The 13990-nt window shown below is 41.7% G+C and overlaps 1 protein-coding gene across 4 annotated transcripts in view; it reads left to right on the forward strand.

Moving 5' to 3' along the window:
* Positions 1-769: 769 nt before the first annotated feature.
* LOC127567517 (AT-rich interactive domain-containing protein 3A-like) overlaps positions 770-13990 on the forward strand; it is a 382036-nt gene continuing 368815 nt past the window's right edge. For 3 of the 4 annotated variants that reach the window (XM_052010508.1, XM_052010510.1, XM_052010511.1), the window contains exons 1-2: positions 770-1037; positions 2772-3497. In XM_052010508.1, the coding sequence (XP_051866468.1) occupies positions 999-1037; positions 2772-3497 (765 nt within the window). In that variant the 5' untranslated portion in view covers positions 770-998. Of the gene's footprint in view, positions 1038-1982; positions 2131-2771; positions 3498-13990 lie in introns of those variants that run through there. The other variant, XM_052010512.1, reaches the window with a different exon arrangement.

Genomic DNA, 13990 nt, shown 5'->3' on the forward strand with positions numbered 1-13990 from the left:
ACCACACCCAGCGCTGTCGGTGTAAATTTCCCATATGTTGAGGGATCAATAGGTCTTACGGCTGTCACAACCTACCCACCCAGCCCCCCAGGCCTGGCACTCCCAGAACGATATACACAATATATTGGGCTTCATGATCTCAAATCTACAGAACAGTCGCTGGACAGGGAGGTTATTATAGAGCTCCTGCATCAAAAAACTTGCGGGTGTATATTTCCTTGACATAAACTGTTTGTCCCAATTGCTTAAGTAAATTGATGTGTGTGGGGGGCAGGGATGGCGAGGTAACGGTTGCTTTGGGGCGCTGCTCCTCTCCAGCTCATCACAACGTGGTACTTTCCCCCACTTTTAAACGGCAACCGCGGGAGCTACAGCAGCCACTGGCGCACCTGCCGCCTTTACTTGAATCTGACTGCTTTGTTCCCCCACTTCACCTGATGTCAAGTTGATGCCAAATAGCCTCCGCCTCTAGAAATGACCAACAAACGAGAAAAAAAAACCCTCTCCACATTTAAAGGTGGTGGTGGGGGTGGGGGAGAGAATAGATCCACTTTGGGATTGTTAAGAGATGAATCACACTGGAACTGGGACTAGGGTGTCCATGCATTCCCCCCCCCCCCCCCACCACCTCCTCAGTTAGACCGCTGCCTCTTCTATTTATCAACAAATTGACGTGTATTTAGCAAATGGGAGCAGAGGTCTGGTTCTGTCAGACCAGGTTACGCAAGCGCCCCAGCGCGTTTCGAGCCACTTGTTGCAATCCGAGGCCGATATTTAATGGTTGGCAGCAATATATGTGTGTATACTAACACATACACACATACCTCTGTTTATATGCATGTTAAATGCTGTAAGAGAAAAGGAGAGAGACCCGAGAGGGATTGCGTCGGGGATATCGAAATCAATAAGGGAAACCTAGGCTTTCCGAAGGGATTACACATGTGGATAACGAGCGAGGAAAGTAAAACATAGCAAGAAACAAAACAAATACATAGATCATGGTTGACAACGCGAGTGTAGTGACTAAAGCAACACTGGTGAGGGTGTATTTTTTTTAATTATTACTTATATTATATGCATTGTTTAAATTTTACTCTTTTACTCTCTCTCTCTTTCTCTCCCTGGTCTCTGATCGCCCGGAGGCGTAACTCGGCAGCTCTCTCCCTCTGTAAATATTTTAATCAGGTTTGGCGGTCGGGGAAGCGATTTTTACAGAGATAAAGTGTAACTAAACAGGAGTCGTGACAGGATCTGCAAATCCTCAGAGAGGAGAGAGAGGGGGACAAAGCAAAGAAAAAGAGAGATGTTTAATCTGGGGAAAAGAGACCACCGATTGGATTGAAAATATATAGAACAGGAGCTGGACTTTGAGAAAATAACGTCTGATAAAAAGACGGCGTTTTGTTTTGTTCGGCTTGGTCCCTGCTTAGAGTTTTTTTTATAGCTAAGGTAAATTCTGAGATATTCTTTAAATAAAAAAAGTCAGCGGCGATAAAGCGATGCAACTTGTGATCAAAGATCGCGGAGCACAGAGATTAATTGTGTGGAAACGATCGGCAGCGAGTTGAATGAATGAATGGAGGGGCAAGTGGACGTTCTCCGCCCCTCCCCCCAAAAGAAAATGATTGATAAAAACAGGCACATGCTAAAAGCAAGTTTTAGTGGCGATACAACTAATCTGACCCCTATTCGTTTTTAAAAGCAGAGGTGAATGGGTTTTGATAAACTTCTGGGAAACAGTAACCAAAACGTGGGGACAGGGAAAGGTTTGTATCTGAGCATTAAATATACGTAGGAAATAATCGTAACAGCTCTGCTGAGGATATTTCTGCTGATTGCAGAAAGATCACGGGGAGAGAAAAAAAATAAAAGCTTGGTAAGTTTTTTTTTGAAAAGACACTTCCTGTAGCTGGGAAGAGGCGAAGTGGCGGTGCAACCGATTCTGGGATTCGCAGATAGGAGTTTCCCTTTACGAATGAAGATCTATATCCTGTAATGTGTTCGTGGAGCACTTGGAAGATTACAGTCTTTGCAGAATTAAATTCTGGAAGGGTTTTTGGGCAGGTTGCAATATGCTGGAGTCAGAGTGTTTAAAGACAAGATTTAATTGGGCGTTACACATTGAACCAGGTAATATTTAATTGAGCAATTTAGTATTGTTTTGGTTGCGGGTTGCCGACCAGCAAATATCAGTTTAACAGACCGGATTAGTGATCGCTCGTTGTTTGACGACCTCACCCGCCTTTTTTTTGCGAAGGAAAGAGAGCACAATCAACTTTCTAAATAAAAAAATACACGAGACAAAGCAAATCTTAGTTGGTTGCCCGCGGATTGTGTTGAGAGTTTAATTCGTCCTTATTTTGGATTGCAGAGCGGACTGGTGTATCTATTCGAACAACTGCGATTTGTTTCATTTTTTAAAAAAAATAGGGACCCAAAGAGAATGAGACCCGTTTTTAAACGCTTGTTAAAATTTTTATCTGGGGATTTTGAAAGGCCATCCATGCATTTTTTTTGAACAATTCTGAGTTTGCTGGATCTTAATTCGCAATTTGCGAGGTGCATGCAATCGCATTCTGCGATCCGGATTAAGTTAACAATACAGTGCAACAAAGTTGAGTCAGTTTCCCCTCTTGAACGTTCAATTTTTGAAATAAACCGGGTTTTACACATATGGCCAGGGTGCTAGTAGACTAGGGGAAGTTTTGTTTCGTTGCCTGTTTGACTTTTTTTTGGCCTACCCCTCTTTACTTTTATTATCTTGTAAACAGCAAGGCTTGGTGGCCTCTAATGGACTCAGCCTGATCTCTTCTGGAAGTGCACAGTGCCAGGCTCCCCACGGCATGAAGCTGGAAGCGGTGATGGAAAACCTGCAGAGGCAGCAGCAGGCCAGGCTGGAGATGGAAGAGAGGCAGAGGAAAGAGAGGGAGCGAGATGCAAGACGAACCGGCGGCGACACCCAGAGCCAGCAGCAACAGCAGCAGCAGCAGGCGATGACCGCAGCTGTCCACCAGCAGCTGGCGGCAGCCCAGCAAGCAGCCGCCCTGGCAGCGGTCCGAGCCGCGGCTATGGCTGGTCTAGGCGACGCGGGGCTCGGGTCGAGCGGGGCCACCCGGCCGCTCCTCACAGCGGAGCGCCGCCGCCGCCGCGTCCCGTCCGGACTGTCCGAATCCGAGGAGGAAGAGGAGGAGGAGGAGGAGCTGGAACGCGACCCGGAGCCCGGGGAGGACGAGGAAGAGCTGCCAGAAGAAGGGAACGAGGAGGAGGAGGAAGAGGAGGAGGAAGAGGAAGAGGAGGAAGGGATGGAAGACGATCAGATCCATCGTGCTCCCGGGGTGCCAACTCCCGGGCACACTCTGAAAGGGACCCCAGTGCAGCTCTCCAGATTCGGACAACACCACTACCACCTCCCCGGCCAGTCTCACTCTCCAGTCGGGATCCCCCAGCAGGCACAGTCCCAGCAGCAGGAGTGGACCTACGAGGAACAGTTCAAACAGGTAGGAGAGCCCCCGGTCTCCAGTGTGTTGTATTTGTCCAAACTCACCTGCAGTATCCCACTGCCGCTCGATGCAAGGGGACACCAGTGCATGAGGGCAGCAAGGTCAATTCATCTGGCACCGTCAGAGTTTCTTCCTATGATGTGTTTCATTCTCACTTTGTAGTTATATTGGATTATTGTAGGTAACAGGGGCTTGATGGATATCCTCATTACCTATGGTGCGTTTCATTATGGACAATTTACCATTCACAGACACACATATGCTAGATTGTACTTTCTGATACTTGAAACAGTTTGGATATTCAGGTTGTGCAAAATTTAGTTCAAAATCGATAGGTAGGTCTTAACAAATTAATATGTAAATATATTTATGGACTGCGAGCACAGACTTAACTGACAGTGTTCTATGCTGCATATCATGTTACTTTATATTGAAGAAACAGAGGTTATTCACTGGGTAAAACACATGTATCATGTACATTGCAACAGGTAGTTTTATTTCATGTTCCCTTTCACCTAACAGTTTCAAATTGTTGAACATCTCTAATGTATGTTACACTCATCTAAACTGAGGATGGAGTTTAAGAATGTATTATCCTGATAATAAAGCTCATTATTAATTACTACATATTTTACATCCAAAAGTCAAACCAAGTTGTAGTCAATTTTCTATCATTGATTTTCTGTCACTAGATGTCGATAGCACGCATTACTAAAGCATTCCCTTCCAGTCCTGTGGTGTGGTGTTAATCAAGTGTGAAAAATAGATGTGATGGCAGCAAGAATATGTACAATTTTCTATGTTTACAGTTTCAATGTTATTTTTGGTGCCTTCATATTCAGTGTTTTAATGCTTTCCTTGTACACATTAGCAAACTGTAGTCAATTATGTTTTGTTCTTTTGCTAATTCTGAGAAGTGAACTTGTTACAAACCTACTGTTGCTATTAGTAGTTACAAAACTGTTTCTCATTTAAATGATATTGCAGTTTCATTTGGTCAAGGAAGTCAAGAGTGACTTCTAGTTCAACCATTGGAAATTCTAATTCATTCATGATATGTACGATGTTTTGGTATTTCGAGCCAGGATGGAGTTTGCAGCAATTTGTTAAATCTTGCTTGGAAACTCGTCAAATTGATTAGAAGATTCAGATAATGATGGCTATAGATTTGAGTTCAGGGTCTACATTTAGGCGGTCTCTGATAATGCGCGTTGCGTCCACCACATTTCTTTTAGTATTCCAGAGCCAGCAACCAGAAGATTGGCCAGGGTGCATACTCTTGATTGAAATCCAACAACTGTTGATGGAAATACACTTGCATGGACATTGTGTGAGGCTGGGGTAACATTTAACTCTGATGCCTTAATTAAATAGCCTGCCAACTATGTCAATGGCACAGGGAGAGTTATGGCAACTTAAAAGATGTACTAGAGGGTGATGATGCCTGTGGAACTCTTGTGCAGTAATGAATCAACACATACAGACAAGGAGATATTGAGAGGAAAGCAGGCAATTGGGGAAACAGAATAAAATTATAGTGTCTTTTACAAAAACAGAGTTTATCAGTCCTGTCATGATTTTTATACTTTATCAGTATCTTTATTAAACAGGTTTGTTTAGTTGTGATCTATGACAAAGGTGGCTTAATTTGCATTAGGTGAACCCAATATTTCTGTTACAAGCTTGCAGTTTATAAAACACATTTGATCAGATTGTATTCTAATAATTGGAGTTCATTTAATTATCTTGTTGCTTTGATTACTCACAATATTTTTAATTAAACCTTACTGTACAGGTTTAAAAAGCAAGCTAACATATGTTAACTTTTCAGAATAATAATACACTGAAGCTCAACTTTTTCATTACATATGAATTCTAGATGTGAGTGGAATTTTGTTCTGTCATGGCTACTTTTAAGTATCTATTGTTATCTAGTATAGTTCAATGCTGTTTTGTGCTTGAGATGCAAAAGGGCAGGGCAGGGCAGGGGGGAGTCTAGAGGTGCTCTTTTTCCCAGGGCAGGGAAGTCTGGAACTAGAGGGTACAGGTTTAAGGTGAGAGGGAAAGCATTTAAAGGAGATCTAAGTTTTTCACACAGAGGGTGGAGAATATTTGGAATGAGCTATCAGAGAAGGTAGTGTAGGCAGATACAATGTTTAAAAGGCATATGGACAGGCACTTGGATGGGAAAGGAGTAGAAGGATAAGGGCCCAACATGGGCAAATGGGATTAGGGTAAATAGGCATTGTGATCAGCATGGACGAGGTGGATCAGAAGGACCCTGTTCTGTGCTGTGTGCTCTATGCTTCTATGATGATTCTAAGCAGGCTTTACTGTAATTCAATTTTTTTTATAAATTCTTGACTTTTTTTTGCTGCTAGTAGATGATACTCTTCATTCAGTAACTCTAATATAAATTAGTTATCTGTAAAACTAAGTCAATGTGTGGAAAATACTGCAAATTATTGGGTAACTGTTACATCGCAGATGTATCTACAGTTAAAAAAGTTACCTTTGCAAGCAAAGCAATGGGACTCTAGCCTGGTAAATGAGATTACTGAGAAAACAGAGCAGTTTCAGCAGGTCATCAGTTGTTTTTTTTATGCTCTTTTCTACACTTTAGTACTTTAAATATTATCAGTTAATCCTAATGCAGTTCAGTTTCACAACTTTTAATGTCAACTGAAAATAAAGTTTCTGTGCAGTATTTTGCATGTGATGACATCAGTTAATATAAATTTATATTAAAGGAAGGCAAGGTGGGAAGTGAATTGTTTTGAAATGAGAAATGAGAAATTTAGGAGTTCTAGAGTTTCAAAAAAATATAGTGAAGTCTGCCTGCAGGAAAATATTCTCCAATCACAATATTCAGATAGTAAATGTAAAATCTCTGCTGTTATTTGCATCAATTCAACTTTTTAACATTTTTGTTTATCTCCACTTATGTACAATAGAATTTTAATGATCTTTATGCTTCTGAATATGAATGAGATGGGACAGTATTAGTATGGTACCAAAAGTTAGTTATATAGTGTTGTCAGTGGCTACAAAGAACACAAACGTTATTCGAATTACAAGCGTCCATTGAAAAATATTATACACCTAACAAACAAAAACAGCCTGTGGTTCTTATAATACTTTGTAATATCATGTCATGCACATCACAAAGTCTCAAGTTTGATAGCGTGTTTGCTGATCTCACTGAAGGCAGCAGTTGGCTTCAGTTCCTGTGGTTGGAAACAAGGGGAAAGAAGCCAAGATTTCTGTTCCTGATCATTATCCAGTGACCCTTGATGGAAAATGATCGGACATCGGGTCATGAAAGGATTGGAATCAGCTGTGATGCCTCCCATGACCAAATTGGTTGCTGTCACTGTGAAGAATAGTAACTCGAACAAAGTATCTGAGGATGCTAGGTAGCTTTGAACTATCGTTCAGCGTAAGGGAAGCTTTCAGGAGAGCAGGGGACAAAATTGAAAAAAAGCACTTACTAAATTAATGCTTCCACTTCAACTTTCTGTTCTCATGGCTCTAAGAATGTAATTGATGGCTTACTAGAGAAAGTACAGACTTTTAAAAAAAGTTGTGCATGAATTAAAGTGAATATGCATATGAATTAGAGTTGCACTTTTTTAAAATCTTTTATATTAATGGGTGAAGGAGGAACGACCAAGGCTGTTAACCATAGCTATCAAAAAATAGTTTCCAGCAGTGAGGAACTCCTTTGCCATCTGCTTCTAATTTGCAAAGTACCAGGTATCAATTATAGGCAGAGCTTAATTTGACATGGAAAATAGAAGCACTAACAATCTCTGATCATTAGGATTATTTTGCAATAGTTTTCCCCCTGACCTCTCCTTAGTATGCATTGTTCATCAGGCTCATTTGGAATTGCTTAGGACTACATGGAACTGTTGCTTAAATGTGAGTGTAGCAGGAGGTAATTGTTAACAGAGGTTTGGCTTTTGCATGAACATATCTTTTCCTCACACAGAAAAAAAAGGATTGCACATGCAATACTTAGAGGTGGATCTGCAAAGTGTAAGATAAGAACTGCCTGTGAATTGCACGTTGGAAGTAATTTGACTCAAATAGACAATAAAAAGGGAAGTAGCAGCAGAAGTTGGATTGATTACATTGCATTAATTGTGGCTTCATTCTGAAGATATTAGTACTTGTTTAACAAAATGTACAAGTTCTGCCTTGAAGTCATGCTGGCTGAGGCAATTCAGAGTGGTGATATTTGGCTTGATATTTTTATTTACATCTTAAATTTCTTCCCATCTCTCCTGAAGACCAAGTATTTGATAGATAATTGTTCCATAGGATTTGACTACTTTGCGACACCTTGCCCAAGTGGCAATTCTTATTGGACCAAAAGATGATCACCTCTGACCAATGGTTCATAGAAAATAGCTGGAGTTATCCACTTCTCAGGACAGCTTGGCTACTCCATGCCTGTGCATTGAAATGCTGATATCAGAGACAAGCTAGAGGTCAGATACCAGTCCACCTGATTTCTGAGCCCAACAGCCCAATACTGAGCTGAGAAACCTGATGCACTTGGTATCCAACCCCTCATTGTTATGCTATGGCTTGTGTAAGTAGCACAGTCCCATTCACTTGAATGACAATACTGACCTTGATTAAAAAAGGTTTTCTTTTATCTTTTACTTTACGTTTTTAATTAATTTTAAGCTATTTTATGTTTTTAAAAAAGGTTCTTATTTTTACTTTTTTTAAATGATCATGTTCATTTGAAATACTTTCAAATCTCTCATATCATCAAAGATATTTAAACACAGTTAAAAATGGCTTTGATAATGACAGGCTGTGCAAAGTCCACCAGGGTGTTCTGGAAGTGGGTCCTGAGGATCTGCCACTTGAGACTGAGTTGCTGCTTAGAGACCAATTCATTTTACAGGATTACTACTGCATCTGGGCTTCCAGGTTGATTGATCCCTTGGAGGCAAAGGCAGATGTAGGATAAACACGGGGTGAGTGCAGATGCCGGACCAGTTCAAGCATAACCCAGCCATGAGCCTTCATGCTTCATTGGTAAACTGAGTGATTGCATGGTTGGTGAGGCAGGAATGGTGGGCAACCTGAACAGGGTAACCAGTTGTATACCCAACCTTGTCTGAGCTCCACATACTAGAAACAAAGAGCAAATGAAACTTGTGAATGCTGGAAATCAAGATGAAAAGTGTCCTTCAGTAGAATAGACATACTCTATAGGTTTGACTGAGGTCTTGCATATTTTTAATTTTGTTATCTTTTTGGTCATTGGACAATACCAAGAAACAGAAGCAGATATTTCTTCTTCCTCATCCAGATTTGCTGTGGCCATTATGATGCTTGAAAGAAACTAACGACACTTCTTCCAGTCCAGCCACTACATTTACCACCTCCACTCTGACTCGTTGAAGCAGATGAGTGTGAGTGATTCATGATGAAGGGGATGGCATGAACACATGACAGATTTAACAATGTATAGATATCACCCGCAGAGTGGGATGCAGCAAGTCTGATACCTACTTGGAGAAGTGCTTCAACAGAGCTCCTGCCCTTAATCACATTTTCTGAATAATGTTGGTCTGGGTGTACTCTAGCAATTTGTTGTTACTTTCGGGAATGGAGGGATGATTACAAATTGGCAAGAAAATTAAAATGGAAAATGGATAATTAAAGTTTTGCAATAAATTGTTTGTTGATCTACATTGACTCTTGACTGTTTCAGTTTAAGATTCTCATCATTTAATTTAAACCCCTTCATGGTATCAACTTCCTCAGTTCTTTAATCATCGTCAGCCCCATATCCTTCTGAAAATTCTGTATTTTTCTGAATCCCATTCCATTCAAGTGCTGTTGACAACCTTGTCTTCAGCTCTTTCAATCCCCTGATCTGGAATGTCCTTTCCATGTATCTCTGCCATTCTTATCTGCCTTGCCACTCCTTCTGAGGCCGTTTTTATGATCCACCTCGATGACAATATTTATTAATCCCTTCTGGTATCATCTTTAATTCTGCTTCATTTTTGGGCTGATTTTGATTCCCTGAAGATCTTCTTCACTGGATAATGCACAATATAAATGCAAAATAAAAACAGAAAATGCTGGAAATGGCAGGTCAGGCAGCACCTGTGGCAAGTGAAAGGGAGTTAATGTTTCATCAAAACTGAGAAAAGTGAGAGAACAAGTCTGTCTTAAGCTGCATGGGAGTGAACAGTGTGGAGAAAATCCACTCTCTGGTGCATATACTGTACATGGAACAAGCTGCCAGAGGAAGTGGTTGAGCCAGGTACAATAACAACATTTAAAAGACATTTGGATAGGTCCATGGATAGGAAAGGTTTAGAGGGATGTGGGTGAAACACCAGCAGATGGAGCTAATTTTGGGCTAACTTTGGGCATGGACGTGTTGGGCCGAAGGACCTGTTTCTGTGCTGTATTATTCTATGACTCAAAAAATAAACTGCCCAGGGTAAAAGGGTGGAGACCAAGAGAATCCAGATGAAACAAATGGTGTTGATGCCATCTAAGAGAAAGTGGTGAAAGCACGTTGTCTTTTTGGTTGTCTTATTCAGGAAAGCACTAGAATAATGCATGATCCTAATGCAGACACTCAATTGTTTGATTAAGTAATAAAATAAAAAAAAGGATACTGCTCTCTACAGTTATAATGCCAATGTTGATTGTACAAGCTCACCACTAAGCAGGAAAACCAAATAGAGTATAAACTGGAATAACTTCTTCCTAATGACCTTCATGTTCCAGGAGGGTATTTGACAGGAGTTATGTAGGTTTCCATCTGTCATCTGCATTGCAAGACATGACTGGTGAAGAAATGATGGAGTAGACCTGTGGAAATGCTGAATCGACAATTATAAGATATCTTTATTAGTCACATGTACATCAAAACACACAGTGAAATGCATTTTTTGCGTAAAGTATTCTGGGGGCAGCCCGCAAGTGTCGCCACGCTCCCGGCGCCAACATAGCACGCCCACAGCTTCCTAACCCGTATGTCTTTGGAATGTGGGAGGAAACCGGAGCACTGGGAGGAAACCCACACAGACATGGGGAGAACGTACAAACTCCTTACAGACAGTGGCCAGAATTGAACTCGGGTCACTAGCACTGTAAAGCATGACACTAACCGCTTTTACTACCATGCCTGCCCAGAACAATTCTGCTATTAGACTAAGATTCAGGTCTGAGGGAAGTAATTGTGGTGGGCTAATCTCTTCTTTTTCACCAATACCTGAAACCAGTCTCCTTATATAAAAGAAGAACAGCATCAGTATTACAGGAAATGAACATAAGCACCCTTATAATCTTGCATTCCTGCTACTGACAGGCCATCCTGAGAAGTATGTTGGGCTGCTGTGTCTGAAGGCATCAATACTATGTAAAGAGATAATTTTCACTGGGACTTAAGACAGTGGCACCCTGGCTGACAGTTGTGAACATTATTGCTGAAGTGAGAGGTTGCCCTCACTTATAATTGATTTCGGGGAAGTAATCATGCAGAGTGACTTTCTTGGACTGAATTTCCTCTTTCCACAGCTGACCCCTGTGGCACCGGCATCTTGTTCTGTGGCTGAGTTTCAGGATATCTGTGCAGGCCAATAGAGTTTTGTTTTAAGCCATTCAGGAAGTCACAGCAACAAAACATGGCTGTAAACAATGTTTCTCAGGCAGTTGTGGATGTGAAAGCTTGAATAAGGGACTGGAGAATCCATGTCATGTTATAAAAAGGAATAGATTTAATTACACCAGTAGACTTGGGCAATGTTGCAGAACCAATTCAGAAGGCAGTTGAGCGGTATAAAGACAGCATTAATCTATCTCACTACCACATAAAATGTAAAGAGGGCATTCAATCAATATGATAGGGGCATGAGATCAGAGTAATTGATCTCCATGCTGAATGCTGGTGTAAAAATATCTCTGAAGGAACAAATGGATTTAAACAGGTTGATTCAGTCACCTGGTTTCCTTTTGATATTTTTTAACATTCTCTGATAGTACATCTGTCAGGCTCTGGGGAGTTTTTTTGGGCTTATGCTTTTCCCTCCCATTTTAACTTTGGACTGAGTGGCAGCCATTGTTTGCTCAGCTCTTTTTCTGCAGAATCCCACTAAACAGACCTGGCTCCTCTGCTTCCAGTAGAATTATAGAATCACATTTTTGTCCCTCTCTGCTTCTGCTGTGAAGTTTAGCATTTCCAACATTTTACATAACTAGAATTTCCCAACGTGCAGAAAAATATCATATGGACCTTACAGTAACAGAGAAAGTAATATGGTGAAAGGAGCCAATGTCTTGGTTACAGAACATAGCACAGGAGTGGGTCCTTTGTCCCACAGTGTTTGTACTGACCAAACTAATCGCATCTGCCTGCTCATGGTCTATATCCATCCATTCCCTGCCTGTATGTGTGCCTGTCTAAATACCTCTTAAATGTTGCTATTGTATCTACTTCCACCACCTCCCCTAACAGTGCGTTCCAGGCACCTACCGCTATCTGTGCAAAAACTTGCCTTGTAGATCTCCCTTAAACTTTCTCTCCTCAACTGAAAGCTGTACCCTCTTGTATTTGGCATTTCCACCCTGGGAAAAAGACTCAGACTACCTGACCTATGTCTCTCATAGAACATAGAACATAGAACAGTACAGCACAGGAACAGGCCGTTCGGCCCACAATGATGTGCTGAACAAATTACATTAGTAATAAAATGCCCAACTAAAATACTCCCTTCTGCCTGCACAATGTCCATATCCTACCATTTCCCTCACATTCACGTGCCTATCTAAGAGCTTCTTGAATGCCCCTATTGTATTTGCCTCCACCACCACCCCAGGCAGTGCATTCCAGGCACCCACCACTCTCTGTGGGGAAAAAAAACTTGCCCTGCACATCTCCTTTGAACTTACCCACTATCACCTTAAATGCATGCCCTCTGGTATTAGACATTTCAACCCTGGGGAAAAAATACCGGCTGTCTACTCTATCTATGCCTCTCATAAACTTATAAACCTCTATCAGATCTCCCCTCAGCCTCCACCATTCCAGAGAGAACAACCCAGGTTTGTCCGAACTATCCTCGTAGCACATTCCCTCTAATCCAGGCAGCATCTTGGTAAATCCCTTCTGCACCCACTCCAAAGCCTCCACATCCTTCCTATGATGGGGCGACCAGAACTGAATGCAATACTCCAGATGCAGCCTAATTAGAGTTTTATAAAGCTGCAGTATAACTTCTTGACTTTTGAACTCAATGCCTTGACTAATGAAGGCAAGCACGCCATATGCCCTATCAACGTGTGTAGCCACTTTCAGGGAGCTATGAACCCCAAGATCCCTCTGCTTATCAACACTGTTAAGGGTCTTGGCATTAACTGTGTACCATCTCTTTACCTTTGATCGTCCAAGGTGCAACACTTCACATTTGGTCGGGTTGAACTCCATCTGCCATTCCTCTACCCATATCTGCAAGTGATCTACATCCCGCTGTATCCTTTGCCAGTCTTCTACACTGTCTACAACACCAATCTCTGTATCATCTGCAAACTTACTAACCCACCCATGTACATTTTCATCCGGGTCATCTATATACATCACAAACAGCAGAGGTCCCAGTACAGATCCCTGAGGAACACCACTAGTCACAGACTTCTAGCTAGAATAAGTCCCATTGACCACTACCACGGGGCAAGCCAGTTCTGAATCCAAATGGCCAATTCACCATGGGTCCCATGCATCTTTCAGCTTCTGGGTGAGCCTCTCATGAGGGACCCTGTCAAATGCCTTACTAAAATACATAAATTCATATACATAAATACGTAAAATACACAAATTACATCATATCCTATCCTTCTACCAGGTCACATTTCAGCCTCCGACGTTCCAGAGAAAATAACCTAAGTTTGTCCAACTTCTTATAGCAAATACTCTCTAATCCAGGCAAAATTGTGGTGAACATGATTGTGAGATTAGGGTGGGGAAGTCAAATGCACTGTTAATGTGGAAGGACCAAAGACATGGTCAAAGAAAATCTGGGCTGGGAGGGAGCAAGATTGTGGTCAATGTGGGCTGGTTTTCTTTGGAAGTGTCCTCCTAAGTGTATGATCTTGACCGCCTAGAAGAAAAGGAGCAATGGATGCATGGGAACACTGCCACCAGTAAGCTCCCCTCCTCGTCATACACCATGCTGAAGATGGACAGTTGTATGTTGGGTATTTCAAAGAGCTATAGTGCGGTAGCTCTTAGTGATGGGGCAGAAGTGGGGGGCATGGCAATGCCCATATTAGAGCAGTAGAAGATAGCCTTGACACATACATTTCAAGGAGGTCACTAAGATAGACTGAGAAGAGGGATTTGATGGCGAGGATGAGGTATTGACATCAACTTCCTCATGCACAGTGAACCAACAAAGCTTGGAGAAAATAAAGGAAATGGATTGTTGTGCAGATAAATATGTGGG

Source organism: Pristis pectinata, chromosome 2 (assembly GCF_009764475.1).
Source record: "Pristis pectinata isolate sPriPec2 chromosome 2, sPriPec2.1.pri, whole genome shotgun sequence".
Classification (NCBI taxonomy): Eukaryota; Metazoa; Chordata; class Chondrichthyes; order Rhinopristiformes; family Pristidae; genus Pristis; species Pristis pectinata.